This window comes from Cynocephalus volans, chromosome 11 (genome assembly GCF_027409185.1).
Source record: "Cynocephalus volans isolate mCynVol1 chromosome 11, mCynVol1.pri, whole genome shotgun sequence".
NCBI classification, from domain to species: Eukaryota; Metazoa; Chordata; class Mammalia; order Dermoptera; family Cynocephalidae; genus Cynocephalus; species Cynocephalus volans.
In genome coordinates, this window is record NC_084470.1 from 122,456,128 (window position 1) to 122,478,355 (window position 22,228).

Consider the following 22,228-nt stretch of genomic DNA (forward strand, 5'->3'; position numbering starts at 1 on the left):
AATCAGCTCCCTGTATGAGTTGCCCTTCACTACCTCCTAGGAGACCAAGTTTGTTTTTTTTTTTTTTAATAAAAACCTAAGATTTCATATGGATTGTATGGTATTTAACTTTTCCTTATCCATGTTTCATTTCCCCTATCTGATTAGTTAATGTCTTCTGTATTAAAAGCATTTTTATGGGATATCAGAAAGTTAAGTGGACTCTAGCATAAAACACATTAAATAAAATTTAAAATACATTTAAGCTTTGTATGTCTACAAAATCAGTCGAGAAGACGAATACCAAGAGCTTTAGTGACAGGAACTGCATGTGAGTTTTAACACCATTTACTTGGTTACACTCAAGCAAAAAGCAGGTGTGCAGCAGAGAAGAGTTCAGTCGCTGTGGGCTGAGTTGTCAGGAGCACCACAGACTGCTCAGGAAGAGCACTGTGCATGTGTGCAGGGAGCAGGCGGTGGGAACGACAGCTTCCAGAACGAGTGTTTGTGTTCCTCTGTGTGTCAAGAGAAAGCAGGAAACGGGAGCTGGCCAGGGCTGCAATGAGGAAGGCTGGTTCTCCTGTCTTGGATCTTTTCTTTGTCTCTCCTCACTTTTTTTTTTATTTAATTTTTTTCTTTTTTATGTTCAAATCAGGATAATTAGCATATTTGTCATTATACAATGTAATCGGTTTTCATGGCCCTTTACCAATCCCTCCCTTTCCTCCCTTCCTCTCCCCCTTTCCCACTCCCGGCGACCTCAGTTCTGGCTCTTTTCTCTTTGCTCTAACAGCAGAGCTTTGAAAAGCTTTATGAGGACAAAGGCCTCACCAGAACACATGAAAAACAATCCAAGTGTTAGGTAGTGCAAGTGCTTGTAGACCTGTGAGGGAGGATGGACGAAAATGGAATTCTTTAAGCAGAAGATGGGTCACAGGTAGGGGGAGGGCACAGGGGCTTTTAGTCCCCAGGGAGAGCTGTGATGGGGGAAAGATGCTGTAGTTAGTTCCCTGCTCTCTTCTCTCTCCTACTTAGGAAAAACCAGGGAAGGGAACTGCCAGGAGGCACTATTCAGAAGAACATGGTGAGACAGCGTAATCACGGGAGCTGTAGACTTTCTCCCTGGATAACTGTCAGTAGTAGATAGGCAGGCCTTCGCCACGTTCATGGGCTCCAAACAATCGTGTGTGGAGGCAGAGGGATTGCCCTGGTGGCCCCTCGATGGGCATGCATTTCAGTGAAGATGGTCTAAGACTACCAAGGGTTCATCTTTTAAAAAACAGTTGAAAAGCAAAATAATAGGCTGGGTGTGGAGGAGTGGATGTCTTTTCCATCCTTTCCTCTTCCAGCTCCTGAAGCCTGGGGGAATAAGCAAGAGGGATGCTGGGCCCCTGATTAGGTTTATAACCCAGACACTACTGGTCTTGATGAATTAAAAGAACATTACGGCAGTAGCCAGGGACACCACATTCTTCATTTAACCAAATTGATTGCAGCATTGACTCTCCTAATAGTTTGGGAAGGCAGGCTGGCTTCTTCTGACCTTAGATTCCCAGGCGTGCTTAGGAGAAATTGGGGCACCAGATCAGCACAAGGCTTTGATTGGAATCGTGGGCAGCTGGGCGACCACTGTAGAAGAGTTGAAGCGTGTCAGGCCGGTTTGCTGGGCTCCATTCTGTGGAAGGGGGCTGCAGCCCTCTCTCTGGCTGGAGTCCTGCAGATACACATTGTCAGTATGGGGAGAAGGGAGGAGTGAACGAAGTAGAGCCAACCCCTTTGGTGAGGCAACAAGTCCTCCAACACACCTGGCTAAGAGTGGGGCTGGGCATCCCCTTTGAATGTGCAGGGCAGCATGATAACTGTCATCAGGCCAGTGTCATTCCTCACGGATTCAGACTTGACTCCCCTCCATTGCCTCTTGTTGTGGCTGCTCTGCAGGTGAGCAGGGATGACCTCTGTGCCTCAGGGGCTGTGGGCACAGATTCAGTCTCATTTAGGACTTCCCAGAGGTCTTCCATGCCCTCTTTCATGACAGCCACTGAGGAGGCAGTCACTTGTCCGCTGGCTTTGAGGCAAGACCACCCAGTTCTATCTGATATTGTTGACAAAGTGATCTGAACAAGCCCCTCCACTGCCTCTTCTCTCCCCACAGCCCTGAAATCCCACTTGCTCTTTGCATCCCTTCATTGTGCACTCATTCCACCTCTCACTTACTCTCTCACAGCAAATATGTTTTGAGGACTGACTTCAGGCTGTGTATTTTTTAAGTTTTAACATTTAATTGTACGTATTTGTGAGGTGTAATGTGTTTCACTACATGCATATTACTGCATATCGATTTACTGAGGGTAGATAGCATAGCTTCATACCCATAGCTCACCAAGATTCCTCCCCCCACTCCCCCCCCCAGTAACCATTATCTACTCTCTACTTGTATGAGAACGCCTTTTTTTTTTTTTTTTTTTGGTGAGATCATGAGTAGAGATAATGAGTGATATCATGAGGTTTTTGTCTTTCTGTGCCTGGCTTAATTCACTTAATATGATGGTGTCCAGTTCCATGCATGTTGCTGCACAGCTGAATAGTATCCCATTGTGTACATGTACAACAGTTTTCTAAATCCATTCATCCATCGATGGGCATTTAGGTTGATTCCACCGCTTGGCTATTGTGAATAATATGGCAATACACACAGGAGTGCAGGTGTTGCTTCGATATATTGATTTTATTTTCTTTGGGTGTATGCCCAGTAGTGGGATTACTGAGTCATAGGGCAGTTCAATGTTTAGTTCTCTGAGGAACCACCATACTGTTTTCCACAACGGCTGTACCAGTTTACATTCCCACCAACAATGGAGGAGAGTTCCCTCTTCTCAACATCCTTGCCAGCATTTGTTATTTTCTGTCTTTTTGATAATAGCCATTCTAATTGGAGTAATACGATATCTCATTGTGGTTTTAATTTGCCCATGTACTATTTGGTACCCAGGAGAGAGGCAGGATGCTGCAGTCCTATTATAAAAGTTGACTCCAAAAGAGTTAAAGTGAATATTGAAACTGTGCCATCAGGAAATCCTGATGCTGTGTCCTGTGTCCCCTCCTCCTCCCGCCTCGGGAACGCCTGGGCAGGCTAGGAAGGGCTCCACTTCGACTTGCAACCCTTCTCTTGCTCCCCAAGCTCTTCTGCAATTCCACCTCCTACTGTTTGCAGCTCCTTGGCCCAACATACCATGCAGGGACTCTTTCCCCATCTGCAAACTGCCCAGAACGCCCACCTTAAAAGGGATGTCTTACCACTATGAAAACTGATAACCGGTGGTTTCCTCCTTTCCTTTCCATCTCCTACCAGCTCCTCCTCCTCCCCACCTTCCTTGCCATCTCCCAGTCCTTTCTCTTCCCCCACCCATTCCATTTTCACAGGTCGCAGCCACCTTTACGTTCTCCGAGAGACAATGCTTTAGGTTAGAAGCGCCCACCATCCAGGTGACCTGCTCAGGTAGAGGCAGCCTGCAGAGGAGGGAGGGGAAAAGAGAGGGCTCAGGGGTCCCTAAATGTGTGTGGGGGCTCCCGAGCCCACCGACGTAGGCTTCGGCTGCAGGGGGTTGGGGGGTTGTGGGGAAGGAGCGGGCTCACGAGGGACAGCCCATCTCGGGCGGGGAGGACGGAGCCCCTTTGCCTGTCGGGCTCGTCCTTCCCGGGGAGCAGTCGCTGTGACCTTGAGCAGTCGCGGGGGCCTGAAAGCCTGGGGGGCTGCGGGCAGGGGCCCGGTCCCCGCAGGGCAGGTCCGCCGCGCCGCCCCTCCCGCAGCCGGTGCCCGCCCTCCCGCTGCCGGTGCCCGCCCGTCGCCCGCCTCCCGTCACTGCAGCGCTCGCGCCGGCCCATCGATCAGGCCGCCTCGGCGCAGACTGCCCAGCTCGGCGAGTCTTGCGGCGGCGGCACTTCGGGGCCGATTGGGGCAGGGGCGGGGCGGGGCCTCCGCGCCCCGGGGGGACCGACGCCCCCTGACATCGGGGACCGCGGTCTCTCCCGCCTCCTCCGGGTCTCTGTCCGGTAAGTCCGTCCCCCCGCCCGTGGGGCGCCGACCTCCCCCTGAAAGTTTCCCCTTCCCTGCGACTGAGTCGAGGGGCACGGGCTGGGGTCCGGCTCCCAGGAGGTCGGTGGGGTCGGGCGAGTCCGCGGCCAGGGGGCCGGTGCCCGCGCCGTCCTTCCGGGGAGTGGAGGCGCGTCCCGGAGGGAGCGGACCCCGCGGGTTGGGGCGCGGGGACAGGTTTCCTCCCCGGGCCTCCTTGCGACGAGCTGCAGAGCGAGCGGCGGGCCGACGTGCCCCGCGCCCAGCCCCGCTCTCCTGTCGTCGGGACGCCCCCGACTAGCGTCGCGTCGTCCCCGGCCCCGCGGCTCGCGCGGTTTCCAGCGAAGGTTCTTTCACCACCGGCTCAAGCGTCGGGGACCCGCCGCCCCGCCGTCGTGGGAGGGGCGGGGAGGGTCCACCAACGCTGGGAGCCCGAGACCCCGGAGCAGGGGGACGGAGTGCAGGGACTGCCTGGCAGTGATGGTCCAGAGGAGCCCGGACAGGACGCGAGGGGGGCCGGGGGTGCCCCTCGCCTCTTCCCGAACCCCGTGACTCAGCACGACCGAGGACGTGCGTCCGGCCCCTGCTCCCGCGCCCCTCGCCCCGCGCCCGCTGCCAGCCGGGGAAGCGCACACGGCCCCAACCCCCTCTCTGGGCTCTTGCATTTACCTTTCCCACCTGGGGTCCCCTCGTCCGCTGACTGCATCCTCTCAGCCCTCTCAGGGCACAGGGTTTTTACTGTTAACAGAAAAGAGGGGCTTTATCCTTTCTCCATCCCACTAACCCAGGTCCCCGCTCCTCCTTCCTCCTTCCCCCCTTTCATGTCCACATCCCACAGGTGCCTCCCGGACACCCCCAGCCCGTGCTGTGTGCGGGTCTCTCCCTCTGCAGCTCCCCTCCTCCCCTGTTGAGGTGGAGGAGCAGGTGCGCTCGCCCCACCGCAGCAGACAGAAGGGAGCGCTAGGACAGAGCAGGCACTGGCCAGGAGGGGGCCACTGCAGGCGGCAGAGACTGGCAGGGGCCAGGTGGGGCGAGTAGGTCCAGGTGGGAATGGGGTGGGCATGAGGACGATGAAATCCTTAGGATCTGGGGGCACCCGGGAAGCCAGGAAGGTGGACTGACGTGGAGAGCCAGAGGGTACCCTTCCCCCCGCCCCCGCCACTGCTGCTGCCCTGAGTGGGCCTCTCCCGTGTGTAATAGATTGTCCTCAATCCAATCTATTCTCTCTTGGTAACCTGGGCACTTCATCAGAGAGGGTGACAGTGAGGAGCAGGGCAGCCCTTGATCCTTCCAGACATCTCCCCTTGCTTAGGTCAAATTCCAGCCTTTGGGCTGCTAGAAACATCTCTGTGACCAGAACAGGTGCTGAAAAAAATAGCCATGCCCAATGCCCCTAAGGCCTGGCCAGAGGGGCAGGTGGGTGGGGGCAGGGCGGCTCTGACGCAGTAAGACGTGCCTGGTGTCCTGGAGAGTGGTGGTGGCCTGGCAGGCACTGCACGCTGCAGCTTGTCACGGCCCCAGGGGTGAATCAGCATCAGGGGTCCACGCCAGACACACTGCAGCCTGGCCTAGGGAGTCCAGCCGCAACCCTTCTTCTCCCCCCCATGGCCCTGAGGAAGGGCCAGTGCCAGCTGAACCCTGGCTCGTGGGCTTCCCTCCCTCCACGTGGCATGCCTCTGCCCTGCTTGGCTCCCAGACAGATCCCTGGCATCATCCTCTAGGACTCCCTGGGGAGCCTGGCTTTTTCTGGGGACCTCTTGGGCTTGATCCTCACCATCTCCCCTCCTCACCTTGCCCAGAGAGGAGCTGGGGAGTTTTGGAAAAGCTGAGGAGGGGGAGGAAGAAGTAAGTTTCCAATTATAGTCTCAGGCAGCCGTGGAGCCCTGGAGGAAGAGAGACCAGACCACTCTGTTGTGAGCCGGCTTTGTTTAGCAGTCCAGGAGCTTTTCCCAGGAAACATGGGAGGTTTTTTTTGGGGGGGGGGAGTTATACATACAAGTACATTTCACCTTTGGGGCCTGCCATCCACAGAACAGGACAAGGGGAAGAGTAAGGTGTTAGTGTTTGTGCTCCTTTCCCTACAGAGGGGCATACAACTGGCTTCATCTTATGACTGGAGTTAGTTTTATTCCCCAGCAAAACATGTACTTTGCTGAGCACCTGGCAGGGCCAGCGAGACCCTTTGCAGAGCTGGGTCTGGTCTCTCCTGACCTCACACTGTAGCCGGGGCTTAATCTATTCCTTTCACCCTCAGGAAGCTTCCAGGTGGATGTGACAGGTCTGTTCCCAGCACTGCAGAGACCTGGCGGTGGATGGGCTTTGGAGATGGCTGGAGAAGCCTCTTCCCTTTCCTCCCCAAGCCCTGGGGGCCAAGCCACCCCAATATTCCCCAGCCCCTAGGCAAGTCTGACCTTGAGTGGCCTCTTCTGCCTCTACCTAGCCTTTGTCCTGTCTCGGCTGGGTCTCTTATCTCTTCCCCACCATGCTTGTACAGCCCTCTCAGGGGAGAGTAGATAGAGGGACAGCGAGTGGGCCTGAAGCAGTGGTACAGGAAGGACAATGAGGACAGAATGGGATGAGCTTGGGGCTCAGTGGGCTGGAAGAAGAGCTCATCAGTTCCTTTCCTGGACAGAAGCATGCTTGTGATGATCGAAGGGTGCGGATGAGTAGAAATGCCATTTCACTTGGCTTTGGGATTCTCTGTGTGGACTTTCCTGAGCTAGGGAGGTTCTAGCTGAAGCTGGATTTGCTTTTCATGAGCCAGACATCACAGAAGTCCCAGGGAATGGAGACACTCTTTAAGAACTGAAATGGCAAGCCAGAGGGAGGAACAGAGGGCAGTGGTTAAAGTAGGAAGCAGCAAAGCATAGAGGCTGGGAGCAGACAAGCCCGGGTCCAAATCTCTGGGCCACTAATTACAAAGCGTGTGACTTCATTCATTCATGCAACAAGGATTTTAGTAGCAAGCACCTACTATGTGCCACTGTTCTAGTCACTATGGATGGGACAGTGAACACAATGGACAAAAGCCCTTGCCCTTGTGGATTTTGCATTCCAGTGGACCTAGGCAAGTTACTCAGGTGCTCTGAGCATCAGTTTCCACATTTATTCAGCTCTTACTTTTTGAGAGCCTGCTGTGTGCCGGAGCTATGCCAGTCAATACGGATTCAGGAGGGAGCAAAACAGACTGCCTCCTGCCCTCATGGCACTTATAATTTAGTGAATACCACACAGTCAAACCAATAATTACATAAAGAATTCATCTCAACTGTGGCAAGTGCTGTGACGGTATACAGGATGCTTTAAGGCATGTAATGGGGTGACCCGACCAAGTCTGAAGAGTTTTCTCTATCAATGGAGGTAATGATACTTCCCTCACAGGGTAATATTAGATAAACAATAACTATTAATACTATCTTAAAAGTAGCCCATGGCCCACTGGGCAGATGCAATTTTAAATTCCCTATGTGAATAATCCATACACAAGGCAACAAGTGAATCGTTCACCCTCCTCTCAGTCAGAGAAGCCGGGATTCAGTCCTGGAGTCTCTTGGGGTCAGGAAGCCTGTGATGAATGATACAGTTTCACTGCAGTCAAGTCGTACAGCCTTTATCTAAGAGGCGGTGTCGTGACAATAGCCAGATTGCCTGGGTTTGTCTGGGTTCCACCACTTGTTCTGACTTTGGGCAAGTGAATCAAATTCTGTTACTCAGTCTTGCCATCTGCAGAATGGAACTAAAATTCACATCTATAACATAGGTTGGTTTTGGTGAGTATTAAATGAATTAATTCCTATAAAGTGTTTAGAACAGTGCCCAGCACATGGGAGTATCGTGTGTTTTCCATCATGTTCTTTTCCCACAAACAGGACTCTTTCTTGGGTTTTCTACCTGGAGGGAGTATTTTCCATCTCTGTTATTCTTCACAACTCAAGGAAAGGAGCTGCTATAACGTGCTTGGTGGCCATTCCAGTGTTTCCTCCCCTAACTTTCAGGCAGTTCTTTACGCCTAACAAGCCGTTTCTTGCCAAAGCTTAATTTCTGGGAAGGATTTGTCCTGCAATCCTTCATTGTCATCCCTGCAACTGACAGTGCAAGGAAGTGGCCAGGGTGATGGGTAAATTTGGATCAGGTCCAGAGGGACCTGACCAGTCATTGTGAGTCTGGACTGCAGGGGAGCACCTAGCTGCCAGCACCCTCCGTGGGTCATACGTGCAGGGAGGACGCAGAACGCAGACCCTCCTCACACCCCGCACCTCCCACCTCCACAATAAAGCAGTTCAGAAAGGGCTGTCACATCTGTCATCACGACAGTTGTCAGTTCCACCATCAGGTCGTGGAGCAGCCATCACCATTCTGATTTTACAATGATCGGGGAAGTAATGTGACTTGTTCAAAATCTCCATATCATAGGCACTTTGGAGGGCTTCCCGGGCCACTGTAGCGGTGGGTCAGAACTTTTCTTCCCTCCATATGGCCTCCTCTCCCCCAACCGTTCTCACCAGCTGGAGAATGCGGTCAGGGTCCTGGGGATGAGGTCATTAAGTCTGGATGATTGAAACCAGGCAGCAGGCTTTTAAAAAATTAGATAGTGATCCCTCAGAGAAACTGAATCAGCTCTCCCTCCCTGGTGTTGTGTTTCGTTGGGCCTCTCCGTAAGGCTCTGGCATCTCCAGGAGCTCCCGCTCTGAAGCGGGTAGGCAGGAGCCATGGTGGGTCATGTCATCAGCACCCAAAGGCTCTGCAGTTTCCCAATTTCATAATTAAATGGTTTCTCTGAAGCCCAGCAACTGTGTGTTTGTGCATGTGTGTACCTGTGTGTGCATGTGCATGCGTGTGTGGAGGGGGCATGGGGATAGGCCAGTGTCTCAGTCCATGTTCTGTTGCTATAACTGAATACCTGAGACTGAGTAATATATACAGAAGAAATTCATTTCTTACGGTTCTGGGGGCTGGGACATCCAAGGTCAAGGGGCCACATCTGGTGAGGACATTCTTGTTGGTGGGGACTCTCTGCAAAGTACCGAGGTGGCACAGGGCATCACACGGTGAGGGAGCTCACAAGAGAGAGCCAACCTGGCTTTTATAACAGACCCACCCTTGTGATAATTAACCCACTCTTTCGATCACCCATTAATCCATGAATGAATTCATTCATTCATAAGAGCAGAGCCCTCATGACCCAAACACCTCCCATAGGTCCTACCTCTTAAATCTGCTGCTTTGGGGACCAAGTTTCCAATGCATGAACTTTTGGGGGTCACATTCAAACCATAGCAGCCAAGGAGGGGGACTCCTTGCAAAGACAGAAGAAATAGGAGATAGTTGGTGTCTTACTGCTCCTCTCCTTCAGAGAACCCAGGCTTGAGAAGTCCGATCCCCATGAGACTCAGCCCAAAAGTCAAGCCTCGCATGCAGGGGCTGCTGGAGTCCAAACATGGTCTGAATCCTGATTTCCTACTTTCCTCCACTCTCCATTCCAATGGACTGAGCATCCACTGTACACAAAGCACCAGGATGTAAAGGGAAACTCCACATAACCATATCTCCTACGTCAGCCTGGGAGCTCCCCAAGGGCATGGTATGGGGTCCCTTCTCCTCTCTTGAGTCTCCCCAACACCTAGAGTTGAGATGCAGCTGGGGGCGTCATGATGGCTGTGCAGGGTGGCAGGGCTTCCAGATGCTCCTCAGACCTAGGGTAGCTGCCTGCCAGGCCAGGTTTTCTTCAGTCCACGGAGCCTTCTTCACTTCCTCTCTTCCACCTGCAAAGAAGCTGAGAAACCTAAGGACCTCATCACTGGGCAGTCTGGGACCAGGAGAGGACGGTGCTGGGCAGGGAGTCAGGGAGGTTCCCCTGAGGCATTTGTGAGGACCAGGTGCCCCTGAGTGGGCCAGGGAGCCCTCAGCTCATGGAGAACCCTGGCAGGACTTCCCAGAATTGGGTTGATGTGGCGGCTCTAGAATTTAGCAATTAGGGAGTATTGCAATTAGAGGTGGAATTTACCCATTACTATTCCTTGCATCCTACTATCAAGTATATGTGGTTGTAATTATGAGCATGGCACTAGGGAGATGGGAAAATAGAATTGAATGTGGGAATGGCATGAGGGGGCTCTGACACTGAGGATGCACTTGACTGGGGGATCTTAACCCTTCCCATACCCAGGTACAGTGGACTGAGGGGATGGCCTGGAGGTGATGCAAGGTGGCCCAGCAGAGGCCACTGAGGCACAAGCACTGGGCTCCCTCTGGGCCTTCCATGTGCTTCTGCAGCTCAGGTAGGGATCGGAGGGAGGCTGCTTGGCAGGGGCTCGGGGAGTGGTGATGGCAGCCAGGAGGGAGAGGCTGCGGGGGAGAGGCGCTCTTCTCCCAGCTTCCTGCTCAGCTGTGGAGAAACAGAGAGCAGAGAGATACCACCAAGTGCAGTGGTGTGTGCATGCATACATGTGACAGCGAGAGAGAGAAGAGGATACCTTGTACTTCATCCCCCCCCCTTTCCTTTCTTGGCCTTCTTTTTAATCCCCCTCCCTACTCCCACTCCCAGATTCAACTTCCTGTGAAATCAAATGGGGCAGGATTTGTTAGGGCAGGGCCAAGCCGGCTAGGGACACGCGAGTGGTCAGGGACCCCAGGGGTAGTGCCTGTTCGTCCCCTTCCAGAGCGAGCAAGGTCAGCCAGTGAGTGTTCTGAGCTCCCAGGACACTCTGCAGAGAACCCCTGCTCTCTAAGGGCTGGTAGATTTGAGAGAAATCCATTTTCCTCACCATCGATCCCAATCTGAAGTGATGATAATGGTCCCGATGTGTTGAGCACGTCCTTGCTGTTTTGAAACATGACTGGGAAGCAACCTTTATGCCATTTATGGAAAGGAAGTCCTTTCTGATGTGTAACTTACTTCTTCCGCGACACCTTAACTTCCTAGATAGCAGGAGAGCTTGTGAGGCAGCCTGGAAGGGGCCCTGGAGAGGGGCTTGGGCTAAGGGTGGTGGAGGTCTCTGAAGAGCCTCCTGGTCTCTCCTCCTGTGTTTACTTAGAGAAAAGCATATTTAACACACACAGTCCTTTATCCCCATCCTCCTTGGGGCTGCCAGGTGCCCCATCCTCATGGGTCCCTCATCGTGCTGACTCTGATGGATCGAAGTCACAGCCCAGTGATGGGGGTCTGCGATTAGATGCCACAGGGAGAGATGGAGACCTGCAGGCAGGAGGAGAGAGGGGGCATCCTCTCCACGCCTCAGGAGTGCAGGGAAGATCAACCAGAGCCTATTGGTTAGGTGCTTGGTTCCCTGGGGGGAAGCAGACCTGGGACTGAAACCCAGCCTTGCCGATAGGAGCCAAGAAAAGTTAGAGGTAACCCCAGGAAATTCAAGGATGCCATGTGGCTGGAGTCAGCGTTAGCAGGAAGCATGGAGTTCATTGGTGGGGGGAGGGCCACCTCTCCCAGTTTCATTCTCCCATGAGGAGGAGAAGACATCACTTTAATAAGGCTGCCCTTGTTCCAAATCAATCCTGGCATTTCAAGAGGCAAGGGGGGAAACACAAGAGAGAAACTGGATTAACTCTTTGATGTAGGGAACTGTGCTGGCTGCTACCACTGCTGCAGGAGGCAGGGAAGGAACAAGGACTGAGCCTGCCACTGGCCACCCAGCCCCGGAGTCTGGGGCCTCCCAGGGAGGCCAGGCCCCCACCCTCCTCAGGTCTCCTTCTGCTGGAGGGACCACAGGTGCCCAGGGGGCAGATCATCATAGAAGCCAAGGTCCTTACCAGTGCAAGGCTGAGAGGCGTCCCCAGGCCTCCCCTGAGGTAGATGGTGAGCCCCAAAGACCCTGGGAGGTGAGGGGCTGGGGAGGGGGTAGAGGAGATTCCCAGCCCCCCCAGGTCCATGCCCTATGGTTGCATGTTCTGTAAGACACAACTGAAACAGCCTGTGACTGGCTGCGAGTCAGAGGGCCTCGGTTTAAACCAAGACGGCCACTTCCTGCCTGATATGTCCCTGGGCAAGTTACTTAAACTTTCTGAAGTCCAGGGCTCTCATCTGAAAATGGAGATAGTGACACACAGAGGGAATATGGCCCTTGTGAAGATTCCATGACATGTCCTATGACAGCAGTTCTCAGGTGGTACTAGAGCAATGGTGGGTGAAACGGCTGGTCCTTTAGCATAACTCAAGGCAGTGGCGTCAAACTCCTGTTCTTGGTATTTTTCCTCACCACACACCTGGTGACAGATAAATCAGTAAATAAAGGAATGCCAGTTTCACTTAAGAATGTCTTTTAATGAAGCAGCAAAGATTATAATGTTATTAAATATTTAAAAAATATGTTTTTATTATAAAAAAATTGAGAGCATACAAAAAGGTATAAATAAGTAAAATTAATTGAAAAAAACCCAGGTAAATAACTAGAGAAATAAGAATATATTTCCACACAAACACTTATACATAAATACTCATAGCAGCTTTACACATAGTAGCCAAAAATTGGAAACACCCAAATGTCAGCAGGTAACTAGATAAGCACATTGTGGCATATTCACTCAGTGAAATACGGCTCCACAATAAAAAGGAAATATGCAAGAGCATGAATGAATCTCAAAAACATTACGCTAAGTAAAAGAAACCAAATACGAAAGATGACATGCTGTATAATGCCATTTATGTGAAACTCCAGAAAAGGTAAATCTAATTTAAGGTGACAGAAAGCAGATAGTGGCACCCTGGGCCATAACATGGTCAGGACTGGCTAGGAAGGGCTACAAGAAAGCTTTCGGGGTGATGGAATTGTTCTACATCTTATTATAGTGAAGGTTTCTTAGATGTATACAAGTACCTTTGTCAAAATTCTTTGAAATGTACATAAAATTGGTACATTTTATTACATGCAGACATAAAATGTTATTAAGTCTTGACTCTAGGGTTCCCATCTTTTTACTATTCTCTGTGATAAAATGAGAAGCACCCATAAAACGCTTCTGCCACAAGCCGAGACACAACGATTTCTCCAAAACAAACACACACCACCAAACCCCATGCCTCTGTTTGAGTTACAAGCTGAACTTGCCACTTTATTCATGGAACACCGTTTTTACTTGAAAGAATGACTGACAAACTATATTCAGACTTGGGGGTTGGGCCAGCATTTTTGCAAAAATGAATGAAGTAAGTCTGTCACTTTGAGAAAAACCACAGACAGTATTTGTCGCCAATGCTAAAATTCAAGGATTTAAGCAAAAATTAGAATTTTGGAAAGGTCACATTCATTACCATGAAAAAGACTTTTCTGGTAAGATCAGTGGGAGTATTAGCAAGATGTGACTTGCTAATGTTAAATAAAATTTGTCAATATTTGGAAGATATGCACAACTCAGCAAACCAGTATCTTCCAATGATAAATGTGTAATTTTACAAAACCATTTACAGAGCTAAAAGATCCATTCCAAGCACAAGGGTTTAGATTCCACGTTGTGATGAACCCTTAAGAAACTAACACTTGTTGAGGGTTGATGTCATATCCAAGAAGGTCTTGGAAAATATGGTTACTTTTACTACAATGTGTTGTGTTAACATGTAATAAGTTTACTGTTTTTTAAACAAATAATTAAAAAGTTTCTCAGTTTTAATTTCTAATATATATTGATAAATATAATCCACATGAGCAAATGCTCTTGGAGAATCCTCAATAATTGGGTCTTGGGACCAAAAAGTTTGAGAACCACTGTCCAAGGTAAAGCCTGGCCCAGAGCTGGGCACACAGTAAGTGCCAGGTAAGAGCTGCTTGCTCCTCCAGAGCTCCAGGCTTCCCAGGATTTGGTACCAAGGTCAGAACTTGGGGGTATTCCTTGTGTCTCAGATGGCCAGGGTCAGCCTGGCAGCCTTGCTGGGCAGCCTGCATGGAGCAAAGCAGCCCAGAGATGCACAGCCAGGGTGGAGAGAGCCTCAGTAGCACCTGGCTCACTGGTTTCCAGGTGGCCTCTGGGGACGAGACTCCTTCCAGAGCTGGCTGGGGAGGGGAGCTGTTCTTGGAGTTGGGAGAAAGGGGTATCCAGGGAGAGTCCCTCCTACCTCCCTGACCCTGCCTTCACCAGAGCAACTCTGCCATTATTTGTCTTCCATGTTGGGGTTCACTTAAGCTTCAGTTTAAAGAAAGGTATTTGAAGGCTTTAAAAAGATTTACAGACTTTGTAGTCTGAGGCTTTCTTTTAAAGACAAGGCCCAGAGAGGGAAAGTGACTCTCAAAGACTACATGGCAATCAATCAACTCAACAGTGATCAAGGTGAAACCAACACATAATACCATCAGATGTTGCTAGAGAGCCCAGTATCTGTGCAGTGGGAACTCAGCAAATGCTCATAAAATGGACCAAAATGCTTCCTTGTATGTTATCTCATTTTATCTTTATAACAAGCCTGAGCTTTATTGAGGGATAATTTATAGGTCATAATATTCACCTGTTTTAAGCATATAATTCAGAGGTTTTTAGGAAATTCACAGCATTGTACAACTATCACTACAATCCAGTTTTAGAGCATGTGATAGTTCACCTGCATCTGCAGAGGCAAGTAGTTAGTCTCAGAAAGGTGAAGTGAATGTCCCCAAGTCACACTGCTAGTGGGTGGCAGAATCAACATCCAGATCCCAGTTTGTCTGCCCGCTGATGCCACATCCCCCCATGCTGCACACTGCAGAGAAGGGGATTAGGTGGTCCATTCTTTGGAGATCATGGACAAATGCTCCACCACAGGCTGGTGTTCATAGGACTTTTTAGAGTTGGTCACATTGGTCCAATTTGGGCACTGGCCCTGTCTGCACAGCTCTGTGGCTGCAGACGAACCCTGATCCCAGCCCTCCTCAGAAGTAAGACTGCACAAGTGAGGAACCTGCAGTGCTTCCCTTTGCCTGTCCTTTACAGGGGACCTGAGGCTCCTTATTGAGCACGTCCTCTAAGGGTCACCAGTTGGGAAGTAAAATCTTCAGGAAGCCAAATCAGTCCGTAACACTGGGACCCCCCGCTGGTGAAGACGTCCTTCCTTGTGTCTAGCCTCATTCTTCCTCCCACGTCCTCTTGCTACACATCCTTCCCCTCCTCCTTCCTGGTGAGTCTGGGGGTCAAGGCAGGCAGTTCAGAGGCTTTGGAGAAGTGTTGAGATCAGCTGCAGAGCTGTGGACTACGTCCGCCTGGACAACTGCCCATTGTCTCTAAGGAGATGATTGTTCTCCCCACAAGAAGACCAGGCAGTCCTCGTTTCTCTTCTGTGGCTTCCGTGGTTCCAGCACTCAGAGAAGGTGTCAGTTCATCCTGGAAGGGCAAGTGGAGGGAGGACAGGGAGGATCTGGAGGATGGGGGAAGAGCCACCTTCAGACCAGGTCAGGTGTCTGCTCAGGCACATCGGGCCTAACAAGCACACGTCTCTTGCTCTTCAGTGGGCACGGGGCTGGGTAATTGGTTGCCCTGGCACCGGCCCCTCTCCCAGCTTGTGCGCCCTTGGCTTCTCTGGTCCTGTGAGCAGTCTGAGCCTTCTGTGGTGGGCGGAAGGGGGGAGGTAAGACCTGGACACTGTCCTGTGGGAGTGATCCAGCTGAAGCAGGACATGAGTCCCTGATCCTTTGTTCTCCTGGCACCCCCCAGTGTGTTTCCTTTTCCTCTGGCAGCTATCTGGGAAGGGAGAATTTAATAGTGAATTTATTTTTTGTGTTCCCCTTTTAACTAACTAACTAATTAATTAATTATTATTGTAACATAGTTGATTTTACAAATCTGTGGGGTACAGAGTGGAATATCAATACCTGTGTGTGATGTGTGGTGTTCAAAATAGTGAATTTGGAAGTGCTCTGAGACGGTGTGGCAGCCTCCGTAGGGCAGGCTTTTTTTTTTTTTAATTTTTAAGTTTTTTTTCCAGCTTTATTGAGGTATAATTGACAAATAAAGTTTGCATATATTCAAGATGTACAACGTAATGATTTGATATATGTATACATTGTATAATGATTACCATAACAAATATATCAGCACGTTCATCAGCATACACAGTTACCTTTTGTGTGTGTGCTTGGGACACCTAGGACAGGTTGGTAGCCCCAGAACTCTCAGTTCTGGGACATGGAGTTTTGGTCCTTTTTCTCTCCAAAATAAACTAGACAGATTCCCAAAACAGCCACTCCCAGAGTCCCACCCATTCATTGTCTTACATTCAGAGAGAATTTTCTTCTTATTTGGGGTTCATGGCACCTCAAGGCATTTGGTTCGGAATGGGCAAGATTCACAACTCTGTGCAAACACACATGGATGCAAACAGACCACACACACAGCTCTTGGCAGCTTGCCCATGGGCAGTGATGCCTCCCTCTCACATTCCTTGGAAATTGAGAATGAAATTGAACCCGATGCCTTATCTCCAGGTGGAAGAGACTGTTCTGGTGACACTGGCCTTCTTATCCAGTCCACATGCCACTTCCAGCTGGGCTCATAACTGCTCTGGGTGGGGTCCTAGGCTGGAATCTGCCTCAGGTGCAGTTGTGTGCTCTGCTTGCAGTCTGTGGACTTGTAGTTTCCCCCCCAAAACAATTGCTGCCTCCCAGACCCCATGGCAGCTGCCATGTGGCATAAAGAACTAATGCTCTCAGTGAAACTTGCTTGGCTGTGGCTGTTAGCACAGCACTTTCTAAGAGCAGCATTGATTGGGGCTGTTGTCCTCAGAAGCAGGGGCTTGGTGGGGAGGTGAATGTGTATCTGGGACCAAAACTTGGGGCTCCAGTCACTCCCCTAGTGACAGAAGTGGTGGGGGAGAGGATGAGGGGGGAGAAAGGTATGTAAGAAAGCATGTAGACTCACTAGATCCTCTCACCAACGTGAAGGGCTCACCTGATCCCCCTGCTTTGAAGATACCCCATAGAGATAAGATGCCTTTTTGTGTCCAAAGTTCTCTAGAGAAGGAAAATTCATAACATTACCTGTTCTCCCTTCTCAGTGTTCAGGACAGGACAGAGTCTGGGACCCCAGGCCTTACAGCCTTGCACATATATGACACTAACGAGGCCCCCACATGCCTCAGGGCCACCCTTCCATAGACACCCACTCATTCATTCATTCATCCAAGCAACAAGCATTTATTGAGCAAGCACTCTGTGCAGGCTGCAGTGATGATGAAGACAGAACAGACAGTTTCTGCCCTGTACAGTCTGAGGGAAGCAAGACATTAAACAAAAGAATCATACAATTGGCTGGCCAGTTAGCTCCACAGGTTAGAGCACATTTAACACCAAGATCATGGGTTCAGATCCCTGTACTGGCCAGTCATAAAAAAAAAAAAAAAAAAAAGGAAAGAAAAGAAAAGGAAAGAAAAGAAAAAAGAATCATACAGTTGACTATATAATTACAATTGTAATTGGCATGAAGTAAAAAGTGCTTGGTGCTCTGAGGGTTTAAAATGGGGGCCTAGCAGGGTGGGGAGTGGTGGGCGCATGGCCACCACTATTCAGGGGCTAGGTGGGGCTACAGGTATTCCTAGGCCTTCTCATGGGATGTCAGGTTCACTCCCTGGCACTGCCAGGATTGTATGTGCCTTGTACATACATATAACCCCATACCTGGCAGGGTGGAGTCTGTGGGAAGAATTCTGAGCTAGGACACAGAATGTGGGTTGTAAAGGGGACTGGGATCTCTGGTTCTGCCTCTAGTTCCCCAGGTGACCTTAAGCTTGTCACTTCCCCCTTTACATCTGTTTGTTCCTCTGTAAAATGGGGAGATGCAACTGGAAAATCCTGAAGTCCCTTCCCAGAAAAGCATCAGTGGTTTCCAAAGGCCAAACTACAGTTCTTCCCCAGGAGATGGAAAATAATTCAGGAACAGGACTGGAAATTCTCCTTGGACACTCACTCCAGAGAGTGGGGGGCAGAGGCAGGTGAACAAACCCGGAGTCTGGGAACCATGGACCTTTGGACAGAACTAGAGCAACGGTTGAATACTACAGCAATCAGAGTTTAGGTTAGCTATTAGGCAGCACTTTCTTGCTTGTAGCACTGAGACATCTGGCAGGCAATCAAAGGGGTGTAAGGGAGAGTGTCATGTAGATGTTCTAGAAAAGCTGAGAAAGAGCTTTTCAGAGGGAGATGTTTTGCATGGAAGCAGGGGCAATAGATGACCTTACAAAGTCTCTTCCTCAGACAGGTCCATGAATCTCTTCTCCTCGTGTCGCCACTGATGTCAGCTCCGTCTGGGTGTCTGTGAGAGGAAGATGTCAGGTCCTCTTGGAAATGAGTTTTTGAGCATAAACTATCCCCAATTCACATCTCTCAATGACACATGTGGCTAAGTGTGCAGTTGTCACACTCAATCAAATCGAGTTCAATTACACCTTTGCTCTCTTGTCCTGTTGTAATATAAATATGGCTTTTGAGAAATGTATTAGTTGCTGGCAGCATGGGATATGGGGAGGCTGGGTTTGGGGGCTAAGGGAGGCCAGGGAGTTTCATATTTCAGACCCAGAAATGAGGGCTGGAGATGGGCTCCTTGAGGGTGTGGGATCAGGCAGCCCATGAAGCCTTCTTCTCAGGGGGCCCTGGAGTAGTTATATCTCTAGACCAATGGGATAGATCAGATGCCCTCTCAAGGGTCCTTTGTGTCCTTGGACTTTTTAAATTGTTGCCAGTGACCACAGGTTCTGCAAGTGTGTGTAAGTTGGGGATGTATTGCGCTCGCGCACAAGTCTGCCTGTAGATTGCAAAAGGTCTGATGAAACTCTGCTCCCCACTTCTATTGAGGAAGATGCTCTGCACCTTTTAAAATGATTCATAATGTCAGAAAGGCAATGGACTCACCTATAGCATGAAGGATTTCAGGTAGATATAAAGAGAAATTACCAAACACCAAAGGTAGTTAGACATTGTGACAGAAGACAAAGCAAGTGGTGAGGTCTCCTTCAAAGAAATGTCTGGGATAAGGTAGGCATTGGGAAAGGATAAATCGACCATCAGGATTCCTTCTGTCCCAGGGTTTTATGAGTGTGAGTGTAGACATGCTGGAGACAGGTGAATGCATGCATGGTTGTCAGCCAGTTAACTTGTATTCAATGAATGTGTTACAGTATGAGAGCAGAAAAGGAGGCGGCGGGAAAGGAGGGGACGGGGAGCAGGAGGGAGGAGGAGGTGGCGAAGAACAATGCTGGACACGATACGGCTCGGCGGGTGGAACCCGTCCTCTGTCAGCGTCATGATGTCTCTGGGGTAAGGGACGGGGAGTGTGTGTGTGTAAATTCAGCATCAGCAGACTTCGGTTATGAGAGTCAAACCTGCAACAGGACATGCAGGTTCTCCCCACCATGTGGGCAGGACGATGTGCATCTCCTGCTAAAACAGCTCTTTTGTCCATGGTCTATTTACACATGCTGAACATTTGCCAACAAGCCACAACCATTCAGCCTCAATATCGAAGGCGGAGTAAAGAGCCCAGGACCTTGTGAAGAATGTCGCTTCTAGGTTGTGTCAGCAGGGAATCAAGTCTGGGACTCAGGAAAGACTCAGCTCCTTCTTTTCTAAAACAACTCTGATGTCTTTTCGGATGTTTCCAGGGGTATCTCAGGGCTTATGCTAGAAATGCCTCAGCCTCCTCTGAAGTTATTTTCACATCAACAGAGGAGAAATGGGCAGTGCATTTATTTTTTTGACATTCTCCCAAACTTGACTCCATGGACTGAAAGCAGGGTTACAGTCATGATCCTGGACTTTGGAGGTGTGACCTTGAAAAATTCTCATAACTTTTGGCTGGACCTTTCTAAATCACCCTACATCCTGTTACCTACATATTTTCCAAATTTCTCTTGGTCTTCCCTTCTAGCGGCTTCCTTCTTAGAAAGTTTCCTCCCTGGATAACCAGTATCAGCCATGCTGTTTTCTTATATTCAACTTCTCTGGAAGGACTTTTATCTCAGTATTTTAGGGTCAGGTGTCCAAGTCTGGGTCAAGGTGATAAGAAGTGAGAGGTTGAGACTGTGCACTGTAGTCCTTCTCCATAGTCTTGGACATCTCCCTGTTTACCCCCTTGGAATTAATCTCTGTCTCCTTCGTGTAAATGGTCTCTTGGATTGTGTCATTAACTTTCCCCTAAATCCCCTACAGCATCCTTGCAATGCTGGAAGTCCCAGCACTGCTTAGAAATGCCAACTATAGCTCCTTGGGACGGGGAGGTTCAGCACCACGGACAGAGCCCAGCGCTTCCCGCCTCTGCGACAGGAGAATCACAAACCAGTCTTAACTTTCCAGTTTCGGAGCTGGAGGCAGGGGTGAGGGGAAAACTGGTGCTGCCCTAATACTGACTGTGAGACCTTGACCAAGCCATCTCCTTTTCTGGGCCCCACTTTTTCATCTGCAAAATGAGGGAGATAAACTTCGAGCTTAACTGTAAAATGAGCCTGAGTGTCTATGATCGTCTTTCCCAGAAGTTCTTTAAAAGTGGTCTTGACCTGCCAGGCCTGTTAGGGTAGGGTCAGTTTAGTTTGTAGGTGATAATACATGACTCAGGTCCTGCAATCTGACTATGGTCTTCCAAAGTCAGCAGTGTGAATCTTTCTCCAGCTTGTTGAAATGTTTACAATAGGAGCATCTTCCCTGCAATATTCATTATTCCAGATACCTCACCACCCACTTCATCCACAGGCAAAATCTAGCTTGGACTGGTGGACAGGGTGGGCTTTTGTGGCAGGGGCTGGGTATTAACTTGGCACAGAACCTTCAGATGAGGCTGGAGCTGAGTAGATACCCCTGGAGGGGAATGAGCTCCATAGGAATTAGAGGGGGGAATCTAGGCTTCTCCCTGTTGGCATATTGGGGCACAGTGTTAGAGATGGGTCTCTCCCTCACTCACTCTGTTGCAGTGACACCGCCTCAGTAAGAGAGCTGGGCTGCAGTGAGAGAAGCCTGAAATGGGAGGAGGTGGCATAGCTGGCCAGAATGGCATGGGGCCAGATGTGAGAGCAGGACTGGGTAGAGACTGGCTACTCTACAGAGCTCTGAGGCCTGGAGGAGTCAATGGTGGGAGAGAGGATAGAGTGCTAGAACATGGCTGTGTCCTCTTGTGCCCATAGCAGGGCTGCACAACATTTCTGGTCTCTGGATTAACCTGGACAGGGTCATTCCTTTATTTCCAGGCACCAGAAACCCACAGGGAGGAGGAAGCCTTCTCCTCTCTCCTCTAGCTCTCTTCCTATCATCTCCCATCCACATCTCTTCCTCAGCCACTACACCTCTTACCAAACCTATAATCCAAGCCCTCCTTGTTTCCCTGTCCTGTGCATGAAACCTAGGTCATCCCCTGGGTCATTAGAAAGGCAGCCCATGCTTTATGTACCGAGTGGTCACTAGCACCTCCACAACCTACCACATACAAAAAGGGAAATTCCAGGCAATATGTAGTTTACCTCATATCTCCCCTTTTGGTACTCCTGCCCCTAAGCTCCCCGCAGAGATGCCGAGTGACTACCTGCTGCCCTATGCTTCCAGTCCTCCCCATCTCCCAGGGCTGCTCACCTCGTTTTCCTCCCACAAGCCCTGAGAAAAGTCCCAGTGTGTCTTATTCTGCAGCTCCAGCACAGATTTAGGCTGCTTCTCCCAAAAAAATGGCATCCAAAAAAGGCTGAGTAGGTAATGGTGGGAACCCAGGCATGGTGGAGGCTTTGGGGGAGCATAGTTTAGATAGTGCTTCCCTGTGCCACTTGTAGCACCAGGTGGTTCATTGCCTACCTCACCAGAAGGCAAAACCAGTTCTTGAGGGCATAGAGGGGGCAGGGAAAGGTGGAGGCAGACTCTTACTTGGCAGAAAAGACACTGCTGTATGCATGTGTAGGTGCAGTCTTCCTTAGGGGAGAAAATTGGGGCTTAAACCTCGAATATCAGGAGTATCCATTGCTCAGGTCCAGTCCTGAAAACCATTGCCCAAAGGAGGGGCCACTTCTGGGTCACAAGGCCAGCCTGGTGGAGCAAGCTGTGTTCCACAGTCTTATGAGTGAACCCAAGGCTTTGAGTCTTAAAGAGAATTGGTTCTACATCTCATCTCCTACTAGGCCTAGAGAGCACAGACTAATTTTTTTTTTTAAATTATTTTTCTTTTTTCTGATTTTCAGGCTTTCTTTATTTCTAATATATGTATTAAGGCTTTGTTTCTTTTTTTTTTTAATTTTATTTTGTCGATATA

At 50.0% G+C, this 22,228-nt stretch overlaps 1 protein-coding gene across 1 annotated transcript in view; it reads left to right on the forward strand.

Moving 5' to 3' along the window:
• The first annotated feature begins 884 nt into the window (after positions 1-884).
• Positions 885-22,228, forward strand: part of LOC134390254 (collagen alpha-1(I) chain-like) — a 75,687-nt gene continuing 54,343 nt past the window's right edge. Inside the window, exons 1-4 of the mRNA XM_063113471.1 lie at positions 885-916; positions 3,685-4,029; positions 4,098-4,618; positions 4,887-4,972. Of these exons, the coding sequence (XP_062969541.1) occupies positions 885-916; positions 3,685-4,029; positions 4,098-4,618; positions 4,887-4,972 (984 nt within the window). The remainder of the gene's footprint in view (positions 917-3,684; positions 4,030-4,097; positions 4,619-4,886; positions 4,973-22,228) is intronic.